Genomic DNA, 27,890 nt, shown 5'->3' with positions numbered 1-27,890 from the left:
GGGGCAGGGGGAAGAGGAGGAGGAGGGAGGAGGGGGAGGGAGAGGGAGGGAGGGGGAAGGGGGAGGAGGGAGAGAGAGGGAGGGAGGAGGGGGAGGAGGGGCAGGGAGGAGGGGCAAGGGGGAGGGGCAGGGGAGGAGGGGGAGGCAGGGGAGGAGGGGGAGGGAGGGACGGGGTGCACTGCTCCAGCAGCAGGGGCCTCCTGCACAGCATCCACCACGCACACACACCAGAAGACACTTAAGTTTTGTTTCTGATTATAAAATTAGTAAGTGCTGATTGTAAAAACAGAGAAAAGGACGGTGAGGAAATTTTTAAAATCACAGTCGCACCACCCACAGACGTCATGGTCTATGACGATATGCGCATATCGTGCAGACTTTTCTTGTACTTCGTTTCCGTCTAGCGTTTTATTGTGAACTAGCAGCCGTTGCCATGGCGCGTGCGAGACTACATTATGACGCCACCATGGGCCAACATCATAATGATGTGCCATCATTTCACATGTGCGGCAGAAAACAAAATGATTCATCTTGGCCATTTTCTTGAGATGGATTTCCTGGAAGTAGAATTACTAGGTGAAAGGAAATGAACATTTTTAAAATCGTTAGTGTTTGCAAGCTGCCCATCAACAAGGTTTTATATTCCTTTACACTTCTATCTGCACTGAAGCAGCAGGTACCCTGCACATCAACCACGTAACTTTGGGTGACTTATTGGACCTCTATGTCTTAGTTTCTGCATCAGCAAAATGGGAGTAATACTACCTACTTCACAAGGAGGGAGGGGATTCAAGCAGTGAGACAGAGTCAGCCATCTATGAATTTGCTGTTATTAAAAAAGGAACTACTTGAACCATTACCACCAGCCCTAAAACCTGATTTTTTTAAACATTTGCTAATTTGGTAGTGGAAATGTTCTAATTTGAGGACTACCAAAAGTCAAACAATTATCGGTGTTTTTCTCTTCTGGAAATCATCTGTTTCTTCACATTGTTCTCTGAGGATTTAAAAAGTATTTCTTATTGGATTTGTAAGACTTATTAACACAGTAACCCTTTATATATTTGTTGTTGGTGTTTTCCTCAGTTCGCCTTTTAAGTTTTTACAGTATACAGTAGTCAAGCAATCAATGTTGAGTATCACTGGACTATCCACGTTCCATCCCTTCTTAGGGATCCGAAGCTCATGGGAGGTTTACTGAGGCCCCAAGGGTCAACTCTAGCTATACCAGACTACACCCCCCCACTTCTAACTACCTTCTCCCCTCTATGTCCCATCATTCCTGGTATTTCCCCCAGAGAAATCCAAGAAGGAGAGGGGAGGATCTCCCAAGACCACAGTGACCTACAGGGAGAGCAAAAATGCAGATTGCTCACCTGAAGCAGCTCTCCCTCATTCCAGGGAAACTTCCTCTGGTAGCCCAGTCACCTCCCGACCCCAGGGGTCTGAGGAGTCTGCACCCCTCCTGAGCATTCCTAGCAAATTCTACTGGGCATCTGCCCCAGGTGAAGCCTTAACACCTGGCTCCAAATTAAGATAAAGTGACAATGCTTTTCATGCACATAGCTTGAGGATTTCCTGGCAGTTGGGAGATTCTGTGGGCTGTCGCTTCTGAGGTTATTAGGATCCTAAGAATGGCAACAAAACCCTACGTATATGTGGGGTTGGAGAGTGTGTCCCAGGACCTCTTCAAGTTCTCCCTCACTATCTTTACCTGGGTTACCCTGCAGTCTCTATACTAGTGGTTCCAACTCTGGCTGCACCTGGAGGAAAAAAACACCAATGCGCAGATTCAGGTTAACTGCTCTGGTTTGGGGCCTGGGCCTCGTGAAGCTCTCTAGGTGGTTCCCTCTGCGCAACCAGGGGCTGGTTCTCTCCGGGGCGGGGAGTGCAGGGAGAGGGCTGGGCCCGGGCAGGGGGGGGATCCCCAGGTGTGGGCCCAGGGCTGGGGTGCAGCTAGAGCGCGGTGTCGGATGAGGGGGCCTGCGGCGGCGCCTCCCGGGAGTAGAAGTCCTCGAGCACGCTCTGCGGGATGCGCTTCAGCATCTCCTTGGGGAAGATGCGCAGCAGCTTCCAGCCCAGGTCCAAGGACTCGAACACGGAGCGATTCTCGTAGGGGCCTAGGGAGGAGCGGGGTCAGGGCCGTGCGCCCCCCACCCCCGGGTTCCAGGGTGCCCCCAGCCGCCTCACCCTGGTTGATGAAGCTCCTCTCGAACTTGTGCAGGAACTCCAGGTAGAGCAGGTCCTCAGAGGTGAGCGCCTCCTCCCCCACCACGGCCTTCATGGCCTGCACGTCCTTCCCGATGGCGTAGCAGGCGTACTGGCGGGGGGGCGGGGGACGAGTATGGTTTATACTTTCCAACAAATGTGATTTTTGCAATCTCCTTTCTTCCCTTCCTCCCTAGTGGTGAGACGAGACCACCTTGGTTTGTGTCCTGCTTTGGTGCCATGTTGGAATCTACCACTTTCTCCCAGAACTGCCGCCTGGTTTGGTTGTCAGAGCCGAGTCTTTCCTCTCCTTATTGAGTGACTTGAGGGAATGTGGTGGAATTATTTTTTTGGGGGGGGGGGGGGTAGCAGCACTTCACATTTATTGAGGGCCTGCCTCCAAGGAGCTCACAGCCTGGGGGCCAAGACCCCACATGTGCTGGGGTGGAGGAAAAAAAGAGGTAAAGGCAAAGAGGCAGGCAATGCAGAGACACCGTGGCCCAAGCAAAGGGGTTGCAAAGCAGGCACAGGCAGGGGGCGGGGGGGGGGGGGGGGGGGGGGGGGGGAGGTGGGGGGTGGGTGAAGAGCAGCGGGGGAATGGCGGCCCTGCAAGTCCTGCCTAGACCTCAGGATCACAGACCAAGCACAGGACTCAAGGCTGCTCCTCCCCAACCAGGTTGGTACCACCTGGGTGGGAGTGGCACTGGGGTGCCCCGGCTCCTACATCTGCCCTGAGCCAGGCCCCCACAGCGTCAGCCTTCTCCACCCAGGACTGGACCATGCAGACCCCTGACAGGAAAAGGGCAGGCAGCTCAGGTTTGGGGGCCCTGACCAAGACAGCAAGGTGGAGTCCAGGCCTGTAAGGGAACAGCTTGAAGTCTGGGCAGTCCTAGGTCCCTGGGCAAGGCCCCCAAGGAACTTCCAAGATTCTCATGGAAGCCCCTGGGCCAGGGGTGCGAGCCCGGCAGGCCCAGGTGGGCTGAGGCCACCCCGGAAAGCTCCGGCCTCCTCTGAAGCCAGCGTACCCCATGCTGTGTCCCCCTTACCAGCTGGTTGGAGACGTCTCCATGGTCCTTCCTGGTCATGCCCTCCCCGATGGCCGACTTCATTAGCCGCGACAGGGAAGGGAGCACGTTGACCGGAGGGTAGATCTAGGGGAGCAGAAGGCGGTCCAGACTTCCCTTCCCTTCCTACCCCTGCTTGTGTCTCCTGTCCCTGGGCCCCTGGGCTTCTCGAGGGCCCGCCCCTCGCTCCTCCCACACAGCTGGGCAGGTCATGCCCTGCGCCCCTGTCCCCACAGATTCTAGGGCTTAGGTGTTCACTGTTGGCTCGTGTGCTCCTGGACAGGAGGTGGACAGCGGACATGACCTGACTTAAGTAATGAAAGCCAGTATTTCAAGACCTTTGATAATTTGGACAAAAACCAGGTTGAAGCTTAATAGCTACAAAGAAGGAAACCACTAAGCAAAGAGGGAAAAGTCACAGGGGTTGCCTTTGACCTCGGCCGGGGACACATTGTCTAAGCAGCTGGCACGTTATTCACCATCTGCTTGTGTCACTTACTCCTTGTTTTGTTCACCAAAGCAAATCACTGGGAAGGAACGACAAGTGGTATTTACTGAGTATCTACTATGTGCGGGATGCTTTCCATATGCCAACTGACTTGATCCTCCACAGTGCACTCCACCGAGTGATAAATGCCATTATTTCCATTTTATAGAGGAGGAAACCTAGCAACAGAGGGATGAGATGCCCCAGTCTGGTAGGCTGGATTCTTGTGTCTGTGAACCACACAGTCTCCCTGGGTCAACTCCTCTTTGGAGTCAGCCTTGCCTGGCCCCTCCTAATTCACAGAGAAACGAAGCGCAGCTGGTGGTGCGACACCTGCTAGTGTCCCCGGAGGTGGTGAGGAGAGCACTGAGTGGGTCGGGAGGGGACCGTACTTGTCTGTTATGAAGCTGCCTGTCCACGTAGATCTGTCCCTCTGTGATGAAGCCCGTCAGGTCTGGGATTGGGTGGGTGATATCTGCAAGGAAACGCACCGGTCTCTGTAGATGGGGCCCACGTCTCCAGCCACCCAGGTCGAGTGGGTTCTCTTCCTCTCATGGGAGTGACGGGGTATGTGGAGGCAATGAAAAGACAGTGCACATCTTGAGGAAGGAACAGAGCTACTGAGCATCTATGCAAAAAAACCCACGGGCCTTTGAAGCGTCCCAGTGGGAAGGGAGGGCAGGGGCTGCAGTAGAGACTCACCATCATTGGGCATGGTGAGGATGGGGATCTGGGTGATGGACCCTCCGCGGCCCTCCACGCGGCCTGCCCGCTCATAGATGGTGGCCAGGTCTGTGTACATGTATCCCGGGAAGCCTCGGCGCCCAGGCACCTCCTCCCTTGCAGCTGAGACCTGCAATATCAGTGTTGCTGGGTAAGAAGGGGGGCAAGAGGCTGAGTGGGAGGTTCAGCAACTGTGAGAAATGCAGTGGGGGCACGCTTGGATGGGCAAGTTTCGGGGTGTAGGGACCAGGGAGAGGCAGGCACGGCCCTGACACCCTTCACCAGCTGCCTCACCTCCCGCAAAGCCTCTGCATAGGAGCTCATGTCGGTCAGTATGACCAGCACGTGCTTCTCACACTGGTAGGCGAGGAATTCAGCAGTGGTCAGTGCCAGGCGTGGGGTGATGATCCGCTCGATCCTGGAGGTACAGCCAGTGTTTAGAGAGCCCGGAGGCCTAGGCCTGTGTGCCATCGAGCCGCAAGTGCTGAGTGGAAATCTCACAGTGCACAGCAGCAGAGGAGTGGGTAGGAAGGATGAGCCCCATCTCCCAGGTACCTAGTCAGGGCTCTGCTTCCTGGAGGTGGGCAGTTCACCAAATCTGGCATTCCTCCCTCCCACCATCCACGGGAGGAAAGGGTAGGGAGCCTGGGACAGGCAGGGAGTTGGGTGAGAGTAGGACAAGCAGGGCCCAGAGTGTGGAGAGGATGACAGCACCCTGTCCCAGGGGGCCCTGAAGGTGAGGGGCTCTGGCCTTCAGCGCCAGGCAGGGGCAGGGCTCCGGCTGTAGCTGTCTCTTCCCCAGGCTCCCTCCCGGCCTGACTCAGCTGGAGCACTGTCTGGATTCTCTCTGTGAGGCTCCTCTCATACTCCAGAGCCACTTAGTGTGAGAGTCCCTCTGCTTGCTCTGCCCGCTTGGCAGCCCCTTTCTACTCTGAGCTCTCCCGAGTCCCTTCCTCTGGCTGCAGGCTCTCTGTCCTCAAGCTCTGTGCCTGTGGGTCTTTTCCCTGGTCATGTCGCCTGGGCCTCCAGAATTCTGTTACTTCAGTGTTTGGAGCACCTTCAGTACCTGGCACAGTTTATTAGCATTCTTTTTCATCCACCTGACCCACGGATGTAAACTCATATTTTCTGAACTTTCCAAATGAATAAATGAACAAAAGGCAGAATCAGACCTATACATACAGAGAATAAACTGATGGTTGGCAGAGGGAGGAGCTGGGAGATGGGCAAAATGGGTGAAGCAGCGGGAGTTACAGGCTTCTAGTTACATAGAGAATACAGTCCATGGTATTATCATAATGCTGCTTGGTGACAGGTGGCAGGTACACTTGTGGTGAGCACAGCATAACCTATAGAGAAATTGAATCACTATGTTGTAGGCCTGAAACTAATGTGACATTGTGTCAACTGTAGCCATATAAGAAAATTAAAACGAAAACCAGCAGTTTTTGTAAACAAATGGATTAAGGAAATATCTCTTTAGTGGTGACTTTGTGGAAGTGACTCAAGGATAAGGAGCCCTGACTGGGGACAGTGGCTGGACGCAGATACTGGGAAGAACAGAGGGGCTGCAGGTGGCAGGTGGGGTTGAGGTCCAGTTCCCTCTGTCTCTCCGAGGGCTAACCCTAGCCCTTACCAAGCCTCAGATTCCCCGTCTGCACAGAAAGGGGTTGTTTTCCCACCCCTGGCCCATGGCTGTGGTTCTGGGAGACTCGTGAACTCTGGCACTCTGGATTTTGAGAGGGGATGGGGTCTGCTGCCTGAAGGCAGTCTGGGTACCAGGGGCTGGCTCACGTGGGGTCGTTGGCCAAGTTCAGGAAGAGGCAGACATTCCCCATGGTACCGTTCTGCTCGAAGTCAGACTTGAAGAACCTGGCGGTCTCCATGTTCACCTGGACACACAGCAGGGAGGGCTGGAGCCTGAGGGCTGGGGCCCTGGCCCCTCCCATCTCTTCTCAGTAAAGCCTATTGACTGACTGGCTAACAGTCCCTGGGATGACCCAGCACCTGAGAAGGCAGGGGCTGGGTTTGCTGCCCAGTCCTGGGTGGGAGCCCATCAGGCCGCCAAAGAGAAGTTCACATTTCTTCAGGTTGAGCTCTGCTCAGTGCCATCCCGACCCCTCACCTAGGCAGCTGCTTCTCTGCTAACCCTTCCTTGGGCCCTCTGAGGGCCCCACAGTACCTGCTCCCTTGGCTTTCCCGTCCTCCAGGCCACCCTGGGCTCATCCTATAGCTGCCGTGTCCTTTGGAATGCGTTGAGGGACACACTGTCCTATACTGAGTGCCATCCCCACCCACCGCCCTCCACTCCAGTCATGCTCTTCTTGCCTCTCCCACCAGATAGGCCTGGACTCTGACAGCTGCTCAAGGAGAAGGATGATGTCTCCCTCATCATATCAGACAGAGCCAGGATCCAAGAGAGACAAGGCTGCCTGCCCCACAGCTTTTAGAACTTGCCAATCTGCCCAGCTCCTCTTACCCCCATGGCCGCAAAGACAATGGCAAAGTTGTCATCATGATAGTCCAGCACAGCCTTGGACTTCTTCACCAGCCCAGCCTGGCGGCAGATTTGGGCAGCAATCTGGGGTGGAGTGGATTGGAGGGAAGGGCATGAGAACCAGAGCCCAGGGTCCAGACCACTGAGCACCACTGAGGATGATGGGTAATTTCCAGTCCATCCTCCTGCCAAGGCCTTTGTGGGAAGGATCCAAGGCCAGAAAGATGAAAGGGCTGCCCCAGATCCTACTGCTTTCCTCACGGTGGAGGACACTTGGGGACACTAGGAGCTCTTATGCAGCCCTGAGTCCATGAGCTGCCAAAGGACAGCTGCCAGTCTGGACGGCAATGACCCCTGCGTGGCCGGTCCTTGCCTGTTGGACTCAGGAGACCCTCCTCACTGGCTCACCAGCCCTGGCCTCTGCCCCGTCCCTCCCTCTTGGTCCTGTGTGCAGGACCTGCAGGCCTCACCTCGTTGTGGGGGAGCCCAGCTGCTGAGAAGATGGGGATCTTCTGACCACGGGCAATGCTGTTCATGACGTCGATGGGAGAGATGCCCGTCTGAATCATCTCCTCGGGGTAGATGCGGTCATGGGGATTGATGGGCTGGCCTGGCAGGCGGCAAGCGTGGATCCATGATCAAGAGTTCAGGTCCATCCCTGTCCTCCCCCAGCCCTGCCCCAGACTCCAAAGCAGTGCTATTTAACAGAATTTTCAGTGATGATGAAAATGTGCTCTAACTACACAACCCAGTACAGTAGCCCGAGCCACGTGTGGCTGCTGAGCATGTGAAATGTGGTTTTGAAATGAAAGTACATTCCGTTTGAATTAATTTGTACTTAAACAGCCACGGTCCAGTGCTCCCTTGGACAGTGCTGCCTGGCACATTAGAAGCGGCAGGCAGGGGGCAGCTCCGGCTGAGGCCCCCGAGGCTGAGCAGGTGTTGTTCGGGGCTCAGAGGAACTGAGGGTGCCCTGGAGAGCTCCTGTCTGAGTGGATGTGTATTCTGTGCTCTGCCTCTGACTTCCTGAGTGGTTTGAGGCCAGCCACGACCTCTGTGGGCCCCTCTGGTCCTCAGAACTAACAGGGCTGGAGGACTCAGGATGGCCTCCCACAGGGACTGGCTGTATCTGCTCCACAAGCCACCCAGGTGGCTCTGAGAGGCAGGGACAGGGAATTGGAAGGCAGGAGAGTGATGGTCTTGGGGCACCCTTGGAACTTTGCACCTGATGGTGGCATTGAGGAGCAGGAAGGAAGTCTGATGCCAGCATTTCAGGCTCTGCGGCAGATTGGGGGGCAGAGAGAGGCTCTGCAATTCTCCTCATGTACCCAGTCTGCCTGGCGGTCTGACCGACCTGTGGCTGAGCCCTGGCTGATTGCCCCTGGGGCAGAAGTTCCAAGGGCAAGGGCAAGGCGGCAGAGGCCGGCTGGGGGTGGGGAGGGTGATTGGGTCCCGAAAGCTGTCCAGAGCCTCTCGCTGGCCACTCACCATTGATATCCTAGGAAGTCCTCTGCCATGACCACTGGTCCCTTGTCAATGGGCTTGCCGGAACCATTGAAGACCCGACCTGAGGGTGAAGGCGGCTGTTGGGGGATGCTCAGGGCCAGCCCTGGGTCTCCCTCCCCTCGCTGCTGTCCACCCTCCACACCACCACCGGCTCTCACCGCCCCTCACATGTCCCTCTCCCCTCGGCCCTCAGTTACCCCCAGAGAGCTGGCTACAGTGACTGTCTCCCTGAGGAGCTTCTCTCCTCTCCTGGAAATCTTTACAGGTGAGGCCTTGGCCCATGAAATGACTCTAAAGTTTCAGCCTTAAAACTGAAAAGAGGGCCAGGTATGGCAGATCTTGGGAGAAAATTAGGGGACATGCATTCTGTTTCAGCCTAACCCCAAATAGATGACCACCTACTGTGCCCCTAGCTCATTGAACCAGTCTTCCTTGTTTACAGAACATCAGCTGTACGTCCGGCTCTGAGCTGGAGCCAGGGGTCAAAGAGAGAAGACACAACTTCTGACCTCCAAGAACTCACAGCAGAGGCAGACAGGCAAAGAGGCAAGGACCAGGCAGTGTGCCAAGTGTGTGGTCGGGGAAGCTGGGCTGGTAGGACAGAGGAGCACTACCCGCTCACCCAGCATGTCTTCTGACACTGGAGTCCGTAGGATGTCCCCTGTGAATTCACAGGTGGTCTTCTGGGCATCGATCCCAGAAGTTCCTTCAAACACCTGTGGGACAAGAGGTTAGTTACTCTAATAAGGGTCTTGCTGGGGAGAATGGGGCCCTCCATTCTAGGCTCCCTTTGTACCCAGCTCTGGGCAAGATGCTCTTGGGGAAAATAGGATGTTTCCTGCCATGAGGGTTTATAAGACAGGAACTTTGTGGGTTTGTTCATTCATCCAACCAGCCAACATCACGTTGACACCGCTTACCTGAACAATTGCCTTGGTCCCAGACACCTCAAGCACCTGTCCACTTCTCTGAGTCCCGTCAGGGAGGGTGAAGTTGACGATCTCAGCATACTGTGCAAACTGGCAGAAGGGGAGAGCAGCCAGAGCAACCATGAGACCAAAAGTGAAGTCCCTATTCCCCCACCATCCCTCCTGGACCTCCCTCCCTCCAGTCTCAAGCTTCTATGTCCCCTTTTGTGACCAGGCACTATTAGAAGTGAACTCGAGGGGCTGGAAGTGGGGCGTTTGAATTCTGTTTGGGACGCAGTGCACCTGAACAGGTAGGAGCACTGACTTTAGGGTTGGAAGACTTTAGGGTGAGAATTGAAGCTCTGATGCTTAGAAATTATGTGATGTTATGGAAATTACTTAATGTTTCTGAGTGTTATTTTCCCTGTCTTTCAAATGAGGATAATAAATAACACCTATTGTGTAGGGCTTCTGTGGTGAGAAAGTGACATACGTGAAGTCATTAAACAGCTCAATAAGACGTAGTAATTACGATGGCTGTTTAGTCTCATGAACAGCACCGTTGTTTCTGCCTCCACAGACCACAGTGCCCTCCTGGGCTGTCAGGTGTCCCCCTGTACCAGTGCAGTCTTTCCCTAGCTATAGGGCTAGGGCTGATTCACGTGTCATCTTCATAGGTTTCAGGAATAAAAAGATATTGTCCAAAGAAGAATACAAATGACCAATAAGCATGTAAGATACTCAACATCATTCACCAGCAAAGAAATGCAGATCAAAACCACAAGGAGACACAACGTCACATTCATGAATAAGGCTGTAGTCAGAAGGACAGATAATGACAAGTGTGGTTGAGGGTGGTGGAGAACTCGGAACCGTCACACACTACTGGTGGGAATGTAAAACGGTGTGGCCACTTTGGAAAACTCTGGCCCTTCCTCAAAGGGTTAATCATAGAGGGATTCCCTGGGTGGCGCAGCGGTTTAGCGCCTGCCTTTGGCCCAGGGCGCGATCCTGGAGACCCGGGATCGAATCCCACATCGGGCTCCCGGTGCATGGAGCCTGCTTCTCCCTCTGCCTATGTCTCTGCCTCTCTCTCTCTCTCTCTCTCTCTCTCTCTGTGTGTGACTATCATAAGTAAATAAAAATTAAAAAAAAATACATAGAGATACCACATGACCCAGCAATTCCACAGCCAGGTATAAGCCCAAGAGAAATGAAAACATGTGACCACACAAAAACTTGTGTATGAATGTATATAAATGTTCATATACAAGTAGCATCAGTGTTCATAACAGCCCTAAAGTGGAAACAACCCAAATGTGCACAGATGATGAATGGATAAAGATGATGTATCTACACCATGGAATATCATCAGCCTTAAAAAGGAATGAAATACTGATCCATGCTACAAGGATGAACCTTAGAAACATGCTAAGTAGCAAAAGAAGCCAGACAGAACAGGTTACGCATTCTACGATTCCATTGATATGAAGTATCTGAAAGAGATCCATAAGACAGGAAGGTTTAGAGGTTGCTGGGGTCTGGAAGGAGGGAGGCTTGAGGGTGACAACTAATAGGTACAGGGTTCTTTTGGAGGCGATGAAAGTGTTCTGGGATCAGATAGTGTAGTTGCACAGCTCTGTGTAAATACTAAAAACCAAAAAAAAAAAAAAATACTAAAAACCACTGAACTGTGCTTTAACAGAATGAAGTTTATGATATGTGAATTATAATTCAATTTAAAAAAACAAACTAGGTGTCCCACTAGGACCACAGGTAGGTTGGGCAGGAGGAGGTCTGCCCCAAGAGAATCCCCCAGCTCTGTGCTCTACACACGCTCCGGAACCAGGGTCTTTCCCCACATCAGAAGAGGCTACGAGCTGAACCGGGGAAGCTGGGCTGGGAGAGCAGACCCTCCCCACTGACAGTGGCTTCAGCTCTTGTCACCCCCAAGAGACCTAAGCCCTGCACCTGTGCCTTCTTCCAGGGGAGGTACTGGAGACGATGGGTAGTTACCTTCAGGCTCCCTCACCTTGCTTCCCAGGGGGGTTGTTACTTCAGGGAATAAGTCATAATCAGAATCTAATAAAAATAAATGGTAAAAAGATGACATCCCTCCCCACAGTGTTCCTCAAATCCTAAGAAGTTAAAGTGCTCCTCTAAGTTACTCCTTGGATGTTAGAAGAAATCAGAACTGAAATGATAAATGAAACGGAAAAGAATAAGAAAGGACCTCTCCTTGCACCATGACCTATATAGAATAAATCAGCTCTACCGTGCTTTTTGACCATAAACAAAACAAGTTAGAAATCAAAAACAAGGGGTGCCTGAGTGCTTCATTTGGTTAAGCATCTGCCTTGGGCTAGGGTCATAATTCCCAGGGTCCTGGGATGGAGCCCCGCATCAAACACCCTGCTCAGTGGGGAGCGTATTTCTCCTTCTCCCTCTGCTGATCCCCCCTGTTTCCCTGCTTGTGCTCTGTTGATCTCTCTCTCAAATAAGTAAAATCTTTTTTTTTAAAAAAAGGGAAATCAAAACATTCATATATTTGGCAATTTAAAAACCAATGTAGAAGAATGTAGAGTTAGAAAATATTTAGCACTAAATAATAATGAAAACTACATATCAACTTATATGTGATGCATTTACACTTTATCTTAATTTTTAAAGATTATTTATTTGGGAGGGAGAGCAAGCAAGGGGGATGGGGAGAGGGAGAGGGAGAAAATCTCAAGCAGACTCCATGCTGAGCACAGAGCCCAACACAGGGCTGGATCTCTGAACCCTGAGATCACGACTTGAGCTGAAACCAAGATCAGATCCTTAACCAACTGCACCATCCAGGTGCCCCACATTTAAGCTTTAAATGCTTATGTTAGAAAAAAATTAAGGAAGTTTAAGAGTACGCAACATGAAAAGTTAAAGAAAATGATAGCATTAAAACCCCCAGTAAAGTAGGGGAGGGGGATGGATGAAATATGTGATGAAGATTAAGGAGTGAACCTGTCATGATGAGCCCCAGGTGACATATGGAAGTGTTGAATCACTATATTGTACATCTGAAGTAATGTTACACTGTATGTTAACTGGATTTAAAAGAGAAACTTATAAAAAAAAACAATATAGTAGAAGAAATAATAAAGGGCAGAAATCATGAACACGGAGAAAATATAACAAAGAAGATTAAAAGCCAAATAGGTTCTTTGAAAAGCCTAATAAAATAGACTGATAAAATAAACATTAAGAAAAAAACAAAGACATAAATAATTATTAGGGTAAAATAGTCAAAACTATACTAATAGTACTGTGATACTATACTAATATACTAATAGTACTAATAACTATACAAAAGCTATACTAACAATATTAAAAAGTAATAGAAAGGAATTATGAGCAACTGTATGCAATATAGTTCAGACCTTAGGTGAAATGACTAAAGTTCTAGAAGAAAACAACTCAAAACAAAACTGACTAAAAACCAAATAGAAAGCTGGAATAGTCCTACAATCTTTAAGATGGTACATATAGTGTAAAATCTTTCCACAAAGAAAACATCAGCCCCAGATAGTTTTACAAGTTCTGACAAAGAGCAAATAATTTGAAACTTTCTTGAGCTCTTCAAAAGACTAATGGAAAAGGAATGGCCTTGAATTGATTTTATGTGGCAAGGAATACCTTGATACAAAATAAGATAATTAAGGGAAAATTATAGGCAATCCCACTTATGAATATAGATGCAAAAGTTCTACACGAAATACTAACAAACCAAAACCAGCAAAGTATAAAAAAGATCAAATTACAAACCAAATGATAAAAGAAAACATCAGGGGGCACCTGGGTGGCTCAGTGGTTGAGTGTCTGCTCAGGTTGTGCAGACTCCCAGTGGGGAGGGAGCTTGCTTCTCCCTCCACTGTATCTCTGCCTCTCTATGTCTCTCATGAATAAATAAATAAAATCTTTTAAAAAAAGAAAAAATAAAGACAAAACAAATACACACAAATTAAAAAGACCAAGTTGGAATTATTCCAGGAATTCAAGGTTAATCTAATATTAGAAATCTGATAATGTACTTTACCTTATTAATGGATTATAGGATTAAAAAAAAAAACCTGTGATCATCTGAAAACATTCCAGAAAAAGTAAAAAAAAAAAAAAAAAAACCCAAAACTATCCCTGATTAAAAACAAAAGCTTTGAGATTAAAGAATCATGATATCCATAATTATAAAAAACAAAACTACCCTTTGAAAACAGAGAATAAAAGGGAAATTCCTTAACTCCAAAAAGCAGTCTCACAAACTACAGAAAACGTCATACTGATATAACGTATAAGACAGTCCCTTTAAAATTAGGAACAAAACAAGGCCTGCTATCCATCATTATATTCAGCATTACATTGGAAGAACCAGCCAATGTAATATGATGAACAGAAAAGAAACACTAGGAGGAAATGAAATTATAAAAAAGAAAACCTCCTAAACCCCAAATATAGTAAAGATGGAACCCTCTCAAAAAAAGTAGATCAATTTCTCTTATAAATATAGATGCAGAAATTATAATCTGTTAGACAGTCAAATCAAACAGTGTACCAAATAAACAGGTATGACTAAACAGGGTTTATTAAAAGAACATAAGCCTAGATCAATCAACCTCTGGAAATTTGTGAACATTTGACAATATAATTTGTAATAATAGGGAATTTCTTTTGTAAACACGGATTAAAAGAGAAACCACAGGATTATGTAAATAGAAACCCAAAAGGCTTTCTAATAAAATCCTATGTAAAACGGGAAAGGAAGGCAACTCCTTGAACACTAACTAGACCATTTACCAAGCCAACATCAACAAGCTTCTAAATGGTGAAATGCCAAATCCATTTTTATTTCTAATAAAATCAGTAACACAGAGATGCCTGTATTGGTATTGTCACTTAATATTGTTTTCGAAATTATAGTTTATATAATAAAACCAAAAAAAAGAAATTAAAAAGTATACTAATAAATGTAAATGGAGAATCTTTTTTATTTTATAAAAAAACATATATATATAACATAGTGAGAGGAGACTGTATTCTTCAGAAATGTCAGAGAAAGGATGTGGAAATGTTCCAGATTACAGGAGGCTACGGGGACATGACGATGACTAGAGGCTGAACCTGACTCCAGGCTGGATCCTCTGCTGGAGGGAGAAAATGCTATAAAAGACTTTAGTAGGACATGAGAGACTCCTAACTCTGGGAAACGAACAAGGGGTAGTGGAAGGGGGGTTGGGGTGATGGGTGATGGGCACAGAGGGGGGCACTTGACGGGATGAGCACTGGGTATTATGCTCTATGTTGGCAAATTGAACTCCAATAAAAATATACAAAAAATAAAAATTAAAATTAAAATTTAAAATAAAAAAAGACTTTATTAGGGCAGCTGGTAAACTGGAATATGGATGGTCCCAGATGAGCATATCAGTGTAAATTTCAGAAGTTGGTAACTACTGTTGTTATGTAAGAGATTATCCTTATTCTTTGGAAATTAATACAAGTTTTGGGGGATAACTTACCCTTGAAAGATCTAGGAAAAAGTTATGCACACATACGCCTACACATGCAAAGCAAAAGATAAAACAAATGGGGTAAAATGTTAACAACTAGGTGTACGGATGTTCCTAGTACTATTTTTATTTTTACAATTTTTCATAAATTTGAAATTGTTTCAAAATAACAAGTAAAATTAAAGTGTGCTGATGTAAAAAGAGACAGAAGTCCCTTCGTTTGCAGATGATAATGTATATATAGAAAAACTCAAGCGGCTCTAGTGAAAAAAAACAGAATTAGTAAAAGAGATTGGCAACTGTATACAAGATAAATATGTAAAAATCAATCTCTTGCATCACTGTGTGTCAACCATAGTTTAGTAAAAATAAAATGAAAAAAACTAAAAAAGAATCTCTTTTTTTCTATTCCAGCCATAAATAGACAAGGAAATGGAGAAAAATGTTCTATTTATAATAGGGCCCAAACTCATACAATATTTGGAAATAATTTTGACAAGAGAGGTGCAAGAAAATAATAAAACCTTACTGAAGGACATAAAACAAGCCCTGAGCAGATGCAGAACAATACTATTTTCCAAGCCAGAACAACCTACTGTCATAAAAATATAAATCCTTTTCGAAAGCATATAAATCAAATGCATTCCCACTGGATTATTGTTTCTTCTGGAACTTAACAAAATCATCTTAAAATTCATATTAAGTGTCTGACAATATCCAGAAATAGTTATGGAAAAGATCGGAGTGGAGGACTTGCCTTATCAGACATTGAAATGTGCTCTAAAGCTGCTGAAGTCAAATAAAATGGTTAAGTGATGGTGCGTAGCAGACAAATGGATCCGTGGGGCAGGTCGGAGTCCAGAGACAGATCAGATTTTAGGAGACTGTTGTAGAACAAATGTGGCAAATTACTTCACAGGGGAAAAATAGAACTTATTGAATAAATGGTGCTAACCTATCCAGCTATCTACTTAGAAGATACCCCATCGTAAACACAAACACATTTCAGGCATATAAGACCTTTAAATATAAAGGTTTTATAAAAACACTAGAAGAGCTTTTCTTGTTTCGTTTCCTCCGCTTTTCTAGAAAAGCTGGAGAAGAGAGATGTCTTAAGTAAGATGAGAAATCCAGGAGCCAAAAAGAAAAAAAGAAAAAGAAATCCAGAAGCCACCAAGGAAAAAACAGAGAGGTTTGATTGTATAAACGGACATTTCTGTGTGGCAGGGCCCGTAAGCCAATGTGGACAATGAACAAAGAGCTCCCACAGCTCAAAGTGTGCACCTCAAGGTGTAGGAAGATGTCACGCTGCAGAAAGTGAAATCCAAACCGATAAGAAGGTACGGAAATATAAGGAGAAGCGGGGCAGGACAGTTTTCATCATCGGGAGAGATGCTCAGGCCCGCGGGGGTGCTGGGTCGTGGTCCCCACGCAGGCTGCCAAGGGCTGGCCGGGCTGGGCCCACCTCAGTGCCTCTTCCAGTCTGCAGGTTTTGAACCTGCAACTTCATTTCGGGGGATCCACCTTCCCGCCGCGAGGGGCCCAGCAGCAAAGGGGCATTTTAGCAAAGCCTGGAAGCCCGCGGAGCGTCCGTGCATCCTGAGCCCCGAGGGACACGCAGGCCCCCAGGCTCCAGGAGGCCGCAGCCTCTGGCTGGGCGCGAGGCCGGGGACAAGGACGTCAGGGACGCTCACGCGCGCGCCTTTTCTTGTTTCACTCGTTCCAAGGAGCAAGCTTTTAATTTTTTGGTGATTAAAACGTAATAAAAACGTGGGATGTCCAAGTACGGTGCGACTGGTTGTCACCGTCGTTTCTCCATCAAATCCCGGCTCTGCCTGAGATAGTGACCTTAGGGGCCTGGGCGGCGGGGGCGCGGCTCGAGCTCCCAGCGGGGCGGGCGGGGCGGGGCGCACCCCGGCACCCGGGCACCCTGCAGGGCCCACCTGGACGCCCCGCGCCGAGGACGCGGGGAGCGCACCTCCTCGCACCGCCCCCCCCCCCCCCCTGCAGCGGGGTCGCCGGGGGCGCAGGGCTCGGCCAGGGGTGCGGACCGCGCGGCGGGGCTCGCCGACCACGAGAGGGCGCCCGGGAGCGAGGGCTGCGCGGCCTCAGGAGCCTGGCCTCGGGGCCTGGGCGCCGGGAACCGGGGAAGCTGCGCGGCGGAGCGCAGGCCGGGAGCGGGGCCCGCAGAAGGCGGGCCGGCAGCTCTGCAGAAGGCGGGCGGCAGAGGGGCCTGACAGAAGGCGGGCGGCGGAGGGGCCCCACAGAAGGCGGGCTGCGGCCCCGCAGAAGGCGGGCGGCGGGGCCCTGCAGAAGGCGGGCGGCGGGGATGCAGAAGGCGGGCGGCGGGGATGGCAGAAGGCCGCGACTGCCGCGCAGGACGGAGGGCGGAGGAGGGGAGGGAGCGGGGGCGGCCGCGGCGGGAGGAAGGCGAGTGCGCGGCGCAGCTTTCAGCCAGGTGCCGGGGGACTGTGAGGCCCGCCCCCCCCCCCCGTGGAGCGGTCGTGGGGCCCCTCGGAGGACAGTACCCGGCGCTGCGCGCGTGCACCCGGGGTACCCGGGTTATGGGGCGGGAGCGCTCACGCCGGAACGCGCAGTGCAGAGGGACGGAGGCTCGAATCCCAGGCCGAGGCCGTGCGCTTGACCCCGAGGAGCCCGTTCGGAGCCTGGTTCTCCCAACGCCCACCCTTGGGCTCTAGGAGGACTGCCGGGGGGGGGGGGGGGTCAGTGCCACCCACCGCCTCTGCTGGGGACCAGCCGAGTCCGCAGCCAGCCTGGGGTCAGGCAGACGGGAGCTGCAGCCCACACCGCGCTCCGACGGCTGGGACTTCTCTGCAAGCCCCGCAGGGCTGGTCGGAGGAAGCGCCGGCCTCCCAGTCCTCCCCTCCTGACGATGCCCAGGGCGGTTTGGGAACCCCTCTTTGGAAATCGTCTTCAGGGCTGAAGCTTTTTCCTTTAAAAGTTTGGAAGCAGCCACAGACGTTGGGAACCAAGCGCTTTCTCCAAGTCTCAGCAAGGACCGGTCTACATCAGACTACAGCAGTTGGCAGATGTGGTCCCCAGCGCAGCCGCAGCACCTGGGAACTTGTCCTGAATCAGAACTTTGGGTGGGGACCCCAAGAATCCTTCGGGGGATCCTCCCGCGTGCTCAAGTTTAAACACCACTGCCCTAGTGAGCTCGGAAGCACCCCAGGCAGGTGGCTGCCAGCTAACGGGACTCCTCTGTAATGCTTGCACAAACTGTGTGTGACTGTGAGATCCGGGCTGAGAGTGTGGAAGTTTAATAGTCTCGAGGGGTCATTTTTACAGTCTATACTCAGGGGTTTGGCCTTTTACAGTCTACACCCAGATCTCCAAAAATCAGAGGAAACCATGGAAATTACCTCTAGAAAAAAGAGCAGGAACATGGATACACAGTATCAGAGGTTTGCGAACAATTTCGAGGCCCTTATTCCCTGGGCTAAGGACTTTGAATCAACATAAAATTCTCCCCCCCCCCCAATTTTTCCATTTGAGAAGCAGGGAAGCTGGAAGCATAATTGAGGGTGTGATTCGATTTGGGCAGGAGGTGGCACTGGAGAAGGGGAACTGTGGCATCTTGCCCAAGTAACCCAGGAGGAGGGCAGGGGGTGTGGGGCCCCACGACGGGTACATAAAGCTGTCTTCTCCACCTCCTGAACTTAGGAGACTACACACCACTGCTGCTTTTCCTTCCTTCTGCAAGTCCAGGGTTCTCTGGGGTTCTCCAACACCCTGTCATTCTTCCTGCTCTTAGAAAGTTACAGATGCATCTACTAAGCACTAAGCACAGCGGCACGGTAGGTCTGGGGGGCGGCTTGTTTCCTCGTCTAGCCCCATTTAATCGTTGGGAGAGTGGATGTCTGGAAAGGTACTGAGCCTCCAAACCCCAGCCGAGGGCAGCAGGTGGCAGCAACTGTTCCCTCAGGCACGTTAGCACTTCTGCATTCCAGGCAGAGCTAGTGCTAGCTGTTCTCAAGGAGGAAAAATAAAGATACGTTTATCTGATTTGATCCTCACCACAACGCTCCTGTCATTTACTAGATGAGGAAACTCGGATTTGCATGCCTGGATCGATGCTTCTCAAACTTCAGGGAGCATCACATCACCTGGAGGGCTTGTAAAGACTGACTTCTCAATCAGAGAAGGACAAACATTATATTATATGGTCTCATTCATTTGGGGAATATAAAAAATAGTGAAAGGGAATAAAGGGGAAAGGAGAAAACATGAGTGGGAAATATCAGAAAGGGAGACAGAACATGAGAGACTCCTAACTCTGGGAAACAAACTAGGGGTGGTGGAAGGGGAGGAGGGTGGGGGGTGGGGGTGACTGGGTGATGGGCACTGAGGGGGGCACTTGACGGGATGAGCACTGAGTGTTATTCTGTATGTTGGCAAATTGAACATCAATAAAAAATAAATTTACAAAAAAATAAAATAGAAGAAAAAAAAAGAAAAAAAGAAAGACTGACTTCTCTGCATTCCCCCCCCACCAAAGTTTCTGATTCTGTTGGTCTTGGGTGGGAGCCCCTGGATCCGTATCTGTAACAAGTTCTCAGGCAGCACTGACGCAGCCCATCTCCAACTGAAGGGTAGCTGGTAGGAAGTATGGGGTGGAGGAGTCGGAGTCAGGCTGCGTGACACCCGTGCATACCCGTGTAAACACTCCATCACACTTCCTCCCAGGGTCCCCCCAACGCTAGTGGGTCAAATGGGATGAACTCAGGATCTAGTTTCCAGGAATGAGAGGGTCAGATTTAGTCATTCTGACATTTATTCATTCATGCATCTCATTCATTTACTCACCCTTCCTTTGACTAACTGAGTACCCACAATGGACTGGGTGTTCGGTTAAAGTGCAGTGCGGGGCTGTTGCGGTATGAGTACTCAGGAGCAATGAGTAATAGGAGGGATATTACAGCGAGGGGACATGTGGCCAAATGGCTTAAAGGAGCTGCCAACAGGGCAGCACAGAAGAGGGAGAGGAGGGACAGGCTCATGGCCAGGGGCCTGGGTGAAACTTCTAGAAGTGACCTCTCAGCTAGGCCTGGGGATGAGTCAGAGGAAGTCATGGGGGAAAGGTAGTAGGAGAGGCAGAGGGAAAATAGGAGCAAAGACAACAAATGGCAGCTCCATGCAGGGGCAGGGTGGACTTCCAAGGAGGGAGGGGAGAGTGGGAAGGTAGGCAGGAACCTGTGGGGTGTAGAGCCTGAGTGAAGACGCTGGGTGAGTCTGAAGCAGGGAAGTGAACGGGTCAGGTTGCAGGGGGCACCGGGCGGGGGGGCCTAGAGGCCATGGCCATAATCAGGGAGCAGTGGGGTGGGCGACTGCTGACAGATGGGTCGTTGGCACTGATAGACTGGGGCCAGGAAGGGATGACTCAAAGGTAGCACCAGTTTTCCTGCGTGGGGTAGGAGCCTGATGGGCAGAACTTTGGTGGAAGAGGGACAGCAGAGTGATCTAGTACCTTTGCAGGGCCCCTTATGCCTTAAGAATCCCCAACCCCAAACTGAAAATGCTACCAGTCTGTGCCAGGGTCTTGCAGTTCCCCGGGGGACACACGGGAGCCCACTTCCCACTTCTTTCTGTGAACCACCCACGCTGCTGGCTCCCAGGCTGAGATACTCAGAAAGCCTCTGAGAACCTTGAGCTCGGGAGAAGAGCTAGGTGGCATTGTTCTTCGGCCTTCTCTTCCTCTTAAAAGAAGCAGATGGAAGAGTCCAGCTCGTGAACAAGCTCAATACAACCATACTACCATTCTACTGATGAGGAAAGAGGCACAATCGCCCAAATCCCCCAGTCCTGGGCAGTAGGTGTGGGTCCCTGAAGGCCCAGAGGGGGCGGGGTGGGCACTGAAAAGGCGGGAAGGGGAAGGGGGAAGCTGAGGAGACAGCTAGGGGGGAAGAGGGTGGAGAGGGGTGACAGGGAATTAGAAGGGACAGGTGGGCCCACGGGGGACAGCCAGGGACAGGGCAATTTAGAAGAAATCCTACAGGGCCGGCTAGAGAGTCCTGGGATTTGGCCTTGGGGCCTGGCAAGAGGTGGAAGAGTCTTACCTTGACCTGGTCCAGCACCACCAGGGGCCCATTGACGCTGCACACAGTCCTGTAGGCTGGAGAGGAGTGCAGGCCGGTGAGGGTGTCGCACCCAGACACCCAGAAACACACACACACACACACACACACACACACACACACAGGCATCCTCTGCTTTCTGTCCCTGGATGCACCACCCCCACCCTCTTCCCAATCTGGGCTGTCAGGGTCATTAGCTGTGACAGGGCCAGCCACCATTGCTGTAAGGGTCATGCCCCTGCCCACAGGGCCCCCCGCTGGCTTGGACACCTGCAGGAGGCTGGGGGGAGGGCCAGGGCAAGGGCAGAGGCCCCTCGGAGTCCTCTCCTCCCCCTCAGCCAGCAGAGGTCTTTCTTATCTTGAGTCGGCTTCCCCTCTGGCCTCAGCCCCCATCTTACCCACTCCTTCCTCTCTGACCCACAATATTTTCCAAAAGCTTCTGGCCCCCAGCTAGAGATGAGAAGAGAACTACCCGCTGTGTCTGTCTGGGAGCATCCGGCACTGACTGGGCACTGCCTGTGTGCGTGCCCCTGTGTGTGTGTGTACACCTGTGTGCCTGTGTGTGCACCTGTGTGCCTGTGTGCACCTGTGCGTGTACAACTGTGTGCATGTGTGCCTGTGTGCACCTGTGCACCTGTGTGTGTGCACCTGTATGCCTGTGTGCCTGTGTGTTGTGCACCTGGGTGCATGCATGCACCTGTGGGCCTGTGTGCATGGGTGCCTATGTACCTGTGCGCATGTGAGTGCACACCAGGTGGTGGGTGGTGCAGACACCTGTAAGGAAAACCAGCCAGGGTCCCTGCTTTGCCGTGAGGCCTTGCCAGGGAGGGTCCTGGAAGGAAAGAATGACAAGGAAGGGGGAAGAAGAATGTGCCAGTCCCTGTGGCTGAAGAGATCCACAAATGGGGAAATGAGCTCAGCTTACAGGGAGCCTCTAAGCCCAGTGTTGAGGAGCCCTGAACTCCAGTGTTAGGGACCCCAGTAGGAAAGCCATGGACTGACTGGCCGACAGGAAGCCTATCTTGGTTCTGCCAGGGCCTAGCTGGGAGACCCTGGGACTCTCCCCCGCTCACGACCCTGGAATACATAGCTCTTCCCTGGGGTCCCTGTGAAGCACCAGTGGGACAGCTGGGATGAGGGACCCTGACGAGGCAGGAGGACCAGAGCGCCTGGAGGATCACTGGGTCACTCACAGATTGAAGGTCATCAGAGGCGAGAGTGGTCTAACCCTCTTTTCAAAAGGAGAGGAGAATGGAGGTGAAAAACCTAGTGCAGGGTCCCCCAGCGCGCTTGAGGCAGAGCTGGGGCTGGGTTCCCGCCCTGTGCTTCCTTCCCATCAGACACAGTGGCTCCCAGCCACTTGCCCTCATGCAAGCCTGGTGCCCAGTCACCCCTCTCCAAGAGAAACTAAACGCCGCCTGCTCACGTCTTCCCCAGTCTGGGCCTTCGTGCTCAAACTCCTCATTTTTGTCTGATCTACACTCCTTTCACTGGGACTTGGGCTAGAAAGACCAACTGGCAAGGTGATCCTCCTGGGGATGTTTGCAAGGCTCTTCTGAGCTTAGGACTGCTGGGAAAACTCAAAAACGAGGGCACAAGAAGACCCACTCTATGGGGCTTGCACCCGGAGCAGGGGAACTCCTTCAGCTTCCTCGGGTTCCATGGGGGACACAGCCAACCTTCCCTCCTCAGCCAACCTTCCTTGGCCCCGGGGCCCAGGCCCCAGAGATGGCTGCTCCTGAGGGCAATGGCCCAGCTCCCCCCTCTCTGGTGGCCCTCCCACTAAGCAAGCTCTGGTATTTTCCATTATGTTTCTTTTTTTTTAAAAAAAGATTTTATTTATTTGAGAAAGAGAGCACAGGAGCAGGGGTGGAGGAGAGGGAGAAACAGGCTCCCCTGCTGAGCTACCACAACTCAGTGGCTCCATCCCAGGACCGTGGGATCCGGACCAGAGCCAAGGGGAGGTGCTCATTCCTGAGCACCCCAGATGCCCCTGGTATCTCCCATCTTAAAAACCACTCCCTGGGCCCCAGTCCTTGCACGGCTGCTGCCCTTTGCAGCCCAACTTCTGGCAAGTAGGGCTGATTGCTCACTTCCTTTGCCCACCTTCCACCTTCTCCTTGAGCTCTCCAAGCGGGCATCTCTCTAGGTCACCCCAAGGGACCAGGCACAGCAGATCCAGCCCTGGGAAGAGCTGGCCTCTGGGTGGCCCTATAGAGAAAATAACCAGGCCTGCCGTGGGCTGTGAAGGCAGAAGCAAGACGCAGAGCGGGTGGGCTGGGGTGCGGGGGAGGGGGAGCTGGGGGTGGGTAGGGCCCAAGGTCCACAAAGCCCTGGGGGACTCTTTCTAATTCTGCCTCAGAGTCCAATCTTTCAACTTCCTCCCTTCCTTCACAGCTGGCTCCCCCCATTTCATCCTCACAGCACTACCTTGGGGAGGACCCCTGAGGTGGGGGGAGCAGTGGTGAGGGCGGTGGGAGGGCGCCAGGGCCCTTGGGCTGGGTGCCCAGTGTGGTCTGCAAGCCCCCAGCTCACCCAGCAGCCTCAGCCCGGCCCTTCCACCCCGGTGAGGTGCAAGGCGGGGGCAGCGCTGGGGGGGGCTGGCCCCGAAGACCTGGAGACCTGGAGGGGCTCTCGGTCAGTAGTCGGTAGGCCTTCCCGAGACTCCCAGACCCTCCCTCCCTCCGCTCCGCTCCTCCCCTGCTCCTTTGTCCTCGCTGACATTTCGGGTTGCACTTGGGGCCGCAGGCGGACCCCTCCTGCCCCCACTCCCCTCGGCTTCCCCGTCAAAGGCCCAGCGGGGGCTCCAGCAGCCCACTAATTAGGGCCTGCCCGGCCACACCTGCAACGTCCGGAGAGGGCTCAGCCGGGCGCCCAGGCGTGAGGAGGCCGGGTGGGGGCAAGCCCGGGGCAGCAGGTCCTGCACCTCCTCCCTGATCCCCTCTGAGGGATTAGGGGAGGGAGGGCAGGGGCTGGAAGCCCAGGCTTCTGAGAAGCAGCCGAAGACCTGCCAGGTGTGACCTCCTCGGCCTCTCAGCGGGGGAAACCGAGGTTTGGCACCCCAGCCTCTGGGTGACCTGACCCAGCTCTACCTCTCTAGCTGGGCTGACAGCCTGTGGGCCCGACCTTTGCTCGTGCTGGGCCCTGTCCTCTCCCCGCTGCCCCTGCCCCTGCCCCAGCCTGGCACCTTCTGCCCCACACAACAGGTAAAGCTCCATGCCACCCCCTCCCCTGGGGAAAGAGCCCTAGCTCTGAGGGTGGCAGACGGATCCCTCCTTTCCTTTCCGGAAGGATGTTGCTGGGATTCAGTCCCCGTCCCCTCCCTCCCCCATACCCTGCTCCCTACTTTCTGGCCCATTCCCTCTGCCTCTGCAGTGAAATCACCCTTAAGGTCTCAGGCCTGTTGAGGGCACCTCCTCCAGGAGGCCTTCTGCTGGAATCGCTCTGAGGCTGGGAGCCAGCTGCCCCATCCCTGTCCCTCTGGACCCCCAGCTCTCGCCCTAGGCTCTTTCTGTCTCTACATAAAGTTCTCCTGCTCACAAGCAGGTAGCGTCCCCAGAGTCCTGGGGTAGGAGGCCAGCTGGGAGAGCTACAGGGGTCCTGCCTCTAGCAAACAGGGCAGCAGTCTAGGTTTTGCACCCCCATCCTCACCCCTCACAGACAAAACCCCTCAGGCCCCAGAGGAGGAAGGGGGCGGGAAGTGGAGAAAGCTGTAGGGGCCCAAGCACCCTGAGGTCAGCTCCTGGGTGGGGGGAGGCTCTCGGTGGGGCTGGGGCGCTGGTTCCCTGCGGGGACCCTGGTATGCAGCCCAAGCAGAGGCGGGAGCCTTCGTCAGTGCAGAAACATCTTTAATGCAGGTGGGGAGCAGAGTCGGGGTGCAGGGGCTCCCCCACACGCAGCTTGTCTGTGGGTCAGCCGTGGGCTGTGACGCATTCGCCTGGGTCGGGGCCATGTGAAGTGACACACAAGCAAACACGGGGACGCTGCCACCCCTGGGATCCAGCCTGGGTCAGGACTCCTGGATGTTTCCCTGTACCTGGGCTTGTTGACTCTAAACAAGGTGCCAGCTGGAGAGAACTGGCTTGGAGGAGGTTGCACCCCGCAGGGCCCCCAGACAGCAGCTGCAGGAGTGATGGGGGGAGCCTGCAGGGCTGGGCTGGACAACTGGGCTCAGGTCCCCACCGGGCTTGGGCTCGGGACCCAAGGGGGGGCCAGTCGCTGGGTATTTCTGGGCAGCCTTGACCTCTGCTTGGCCCCAGGGGGAGGATCTGGGCTTTCCTCTTCCCCCATTCCTACACAGGGCAGGGCCTGCAGGGCCTGCAGGGCCTCCAGGGTAGATCTGGTCCCATTCAGTTTCTCCTCTGCTGGAATGTGCCCCACCCTGTGCCTGCCTCCAGCCTCCGGAGGTGCCTCCACACCCCGGGATGTTCCCTGCACCCTGGGCCTGCCCACTGGGCACTTGGTCCCTTCTGGGTGGATGCCAGCCCCATTCAATGCAGACCCAGCTCTCAGGCTGCCCTGGCAGGTGGCCCCTCCCCCTATGGCCTGGGTAACTGGGGGGCGGGGGTGCTAGGCCAGCTTCTCCCCACACACACCCTGTCAGGAGCCTCAGGCCCTGCCTGGCTGGGGCTGGACAGGCCGGTTTACTCCAGTGAGCTGGGCTGCCTGAGAACTGGAGAGTGACCTTGGCAAGGAGAGATGAGGGGGTGCTCCCTCCGGCCCTCAGAGCCCTACTGGTGTCTGGGCCCTCGATACCGGCGCACCTCGGGATCGCCCCCTCCGAGCCCTCGGCACCCAAGGCCACGGCACACACTCTCCGTCGCCCAGCTGTATGGACACAGACACACGACCTCCCCTGGCCACGTACCCACGTTCTCCCCGTGAGCCACACGCTCGTGCGTGGACACACACACTCACCCTGAGTGTAAAAGCGTGCACAGGTACTGTCACACATTTCCTCACTCTGATCATACACACATGCAAGCTGCCACACAGATTTACACATATCCTCACCCAGGTGAGGGTGGGAGCGCGAGCAGACACAGGCACGTGGCTTATACACAGACACCTGCCCCGAGAAGGCCCAGGTGACACGGACCCGTTGACAGCACTCGCAGTGGCATGTACTTCCCCATCCTGAGAACGCGGGCTAGCCTGGGTGGGGACCCCATCCCTCCATCTACAGAGGGGCCCCTTGTCCAGGCGGTCCATCGAGTCACCCTGCTGGACGGAGACCGCAGCCCCCCCGCCAGATCTTCCTCTGTCTCAGATCGTCTCGTGCCCTGAGCCTGAGAAGCAGAGCCACCAGCAGCCCACCCAACCCCACCCACCGCGGGGGCTGTACTCACTGACTCGGGGGTGGGTGATGTAGTTCCGGGTGACGGCCTGCATGTGTTCTCGGGCGGGGCCCAGGTCACAGCCACTGCCGGGGAGCCCCCCGGGCCTACTGTCTACCTTCAAGGCCATGGCGAGGCGGCAGGCGGGAGCGAAGTACCCGAGCCTACACCCTACACCGGGCTAGAGCTGGAGACGGTGACCAGCCGCCGCCCCTCCCCTGCCCCCGCCCCCCCGCCCGGGAGAGCTCCTCCAGGTGGGGCGGTGCCCTAACCACCTCAGCAGGTGGTGGGGAGGGGCAGGGCTGGCGGCTGTGGCCCCCCGCAGCTCCTCCCCGTGGGACCTGAGGGCCCCTCCCCAGCTCCCCACCACGGCCCTTTCTGGCAGGCTGCCCTCCCTCGCCTGTCTGCCTCAGCGTCTCTGCCGGTCCTCACCCTGCACCCCCTGCCCTTACCGGGTACAGAAGTACCTGGGCACTTCTCCCCCCGCACAATTCCACTGGCATCTTTTTTGGAACATCTAGAGGATCATTCTTGTGCCAGGTCCAGGGCCGCCTCCTGCAGGAAGCCCTCCCTGCCTCCTCCAGCACTCTGGGCCCAGCACACAGCTGGTGTCTTTCCTTGGTTGCGCCCTTTGGACAATTCTCTCTTGTCACTGCCCTAGACTCTGGGCCCCCAAAGAGCTGAGCTTATGTCTCCTCTGTCAGACTTGGGTCGCTTTAAGCTTTTCTGTCTCATAGTATTGAGAACTTTGCAGGAACAGGGAAGGTGTCCCTCCACCCTATCACAGGACCGTGCCTCACCTTTCCATACGCCACCCCCCCCCCCCCCCCCGCCCCGGGGCTCATGCAGGAGGGCTGCCCTGACACTCCTCAGCTCAGAGCAGAATGGACAAACGGAGGAGCCCTCCTGGTGTCAAGTGGCTGACGCAGTCAGTGGCACGGACGGCTGGACAGGCAAGGTGGACACTAGGTGGTATCTCGGCCCACTGAGCCCAAGGCATGCCCCGGGCACCCTCCTGTTTCGTTCCAGACTCAGGGCGTCTGGGGACGTCGAAGCACCTGCCCAAACCGTACGCCCGCGCAGAGGGAAGGGAGGAAGCACGGTCACCCAGGCCCGGTCTGGGTGACCCAGGACAGCCGATCTGAAACCAAGTATGTGTGTCCCAGAGCAGCCTGGAACAAACCGTGCTCCTCTTTGTACACCCCCCCCCCCCCGCCCCGGGTTGAACCCTCACCTCCATCCTCTGGCCTGAGAACCCATTTCTGGTCCCTTGTCCCTCTCTCATGATTCCCATTGTTTGGAAGATGGCTCGTGGGTGGGGGGTTTGGGAAGGCGGGGGCCCTGCGCTCATGGCAGTGCCGCACCCCGGCTGCAGTGCGGGGGCCCCACACACCTCACGGGGAGCTACGCACGCAGCACCAGTCCTGCCGTCAACCTGGGTTACGGAGAAAGCAGCCCCTGGGGGAACTGCGTGGAGGGTACGAGGAATTCTCTGAGGCATCTTTGCAACCTCCTGGATCCAC

At 53.5% G+C, this 27,890-nt stretch overlaps 1 protein-coding gene across 1 annotated transcript; it reads right to left on the bottom strand.

Annotated features, from left to right (window-relative positions):
• Positions 1-233: 233 nt before the first annotated feature.
• On the bottom strand, positions 234-26,578 carry ATP6V1B1 (ATPase H+ transporting V1 subunit B1). The gene is given in 15 exon segments (XM_038551550.1): positions 234-2,120; positions 2,191-2,320; positions 3,255-3,359; positions 4,152-4,234; positions 4,462-4,612; positions 4,777-4,900; positions 6,277-6,374; positions 6,962-7,063; positions 7,450-7,589; positions 8,468-8,477; positions 8,479-8,546; positions 9,108-9,201; positions 9,406-9,504; positions 21,014-21,069; positions 26,380-26,578. Coding segments are annotated over 15 exon segments (1,542 nt in total). The 5' UTR covers positions 26,498-26,578; the 3' UTR covers positions 234-1,956.
• Between the last annotated feature and the right edge of the window lie 1,312 nt (positions 26,579-27,890).

Source organism: Canis lupus, chromosome 10 (assembly GCF_011100685.1).
Source record: "Canis lupus familiaris isolate Mischka breed German Shepherd chromosome 10, alternate assembly UU_Cfam_GSD_1.0, whole genome shotgun sequence".
Lineage (NCBI taxonomy): Eukaryota > Metazoa > Chordata > Mammalia > Carnivora > Canidae > Canis > Canis lupus.
The sequence above is the reverse complement of the archived record's forward strand: the minus strand, read 5'-3'. Positions and strand labels throughout refer to the sequence as shown.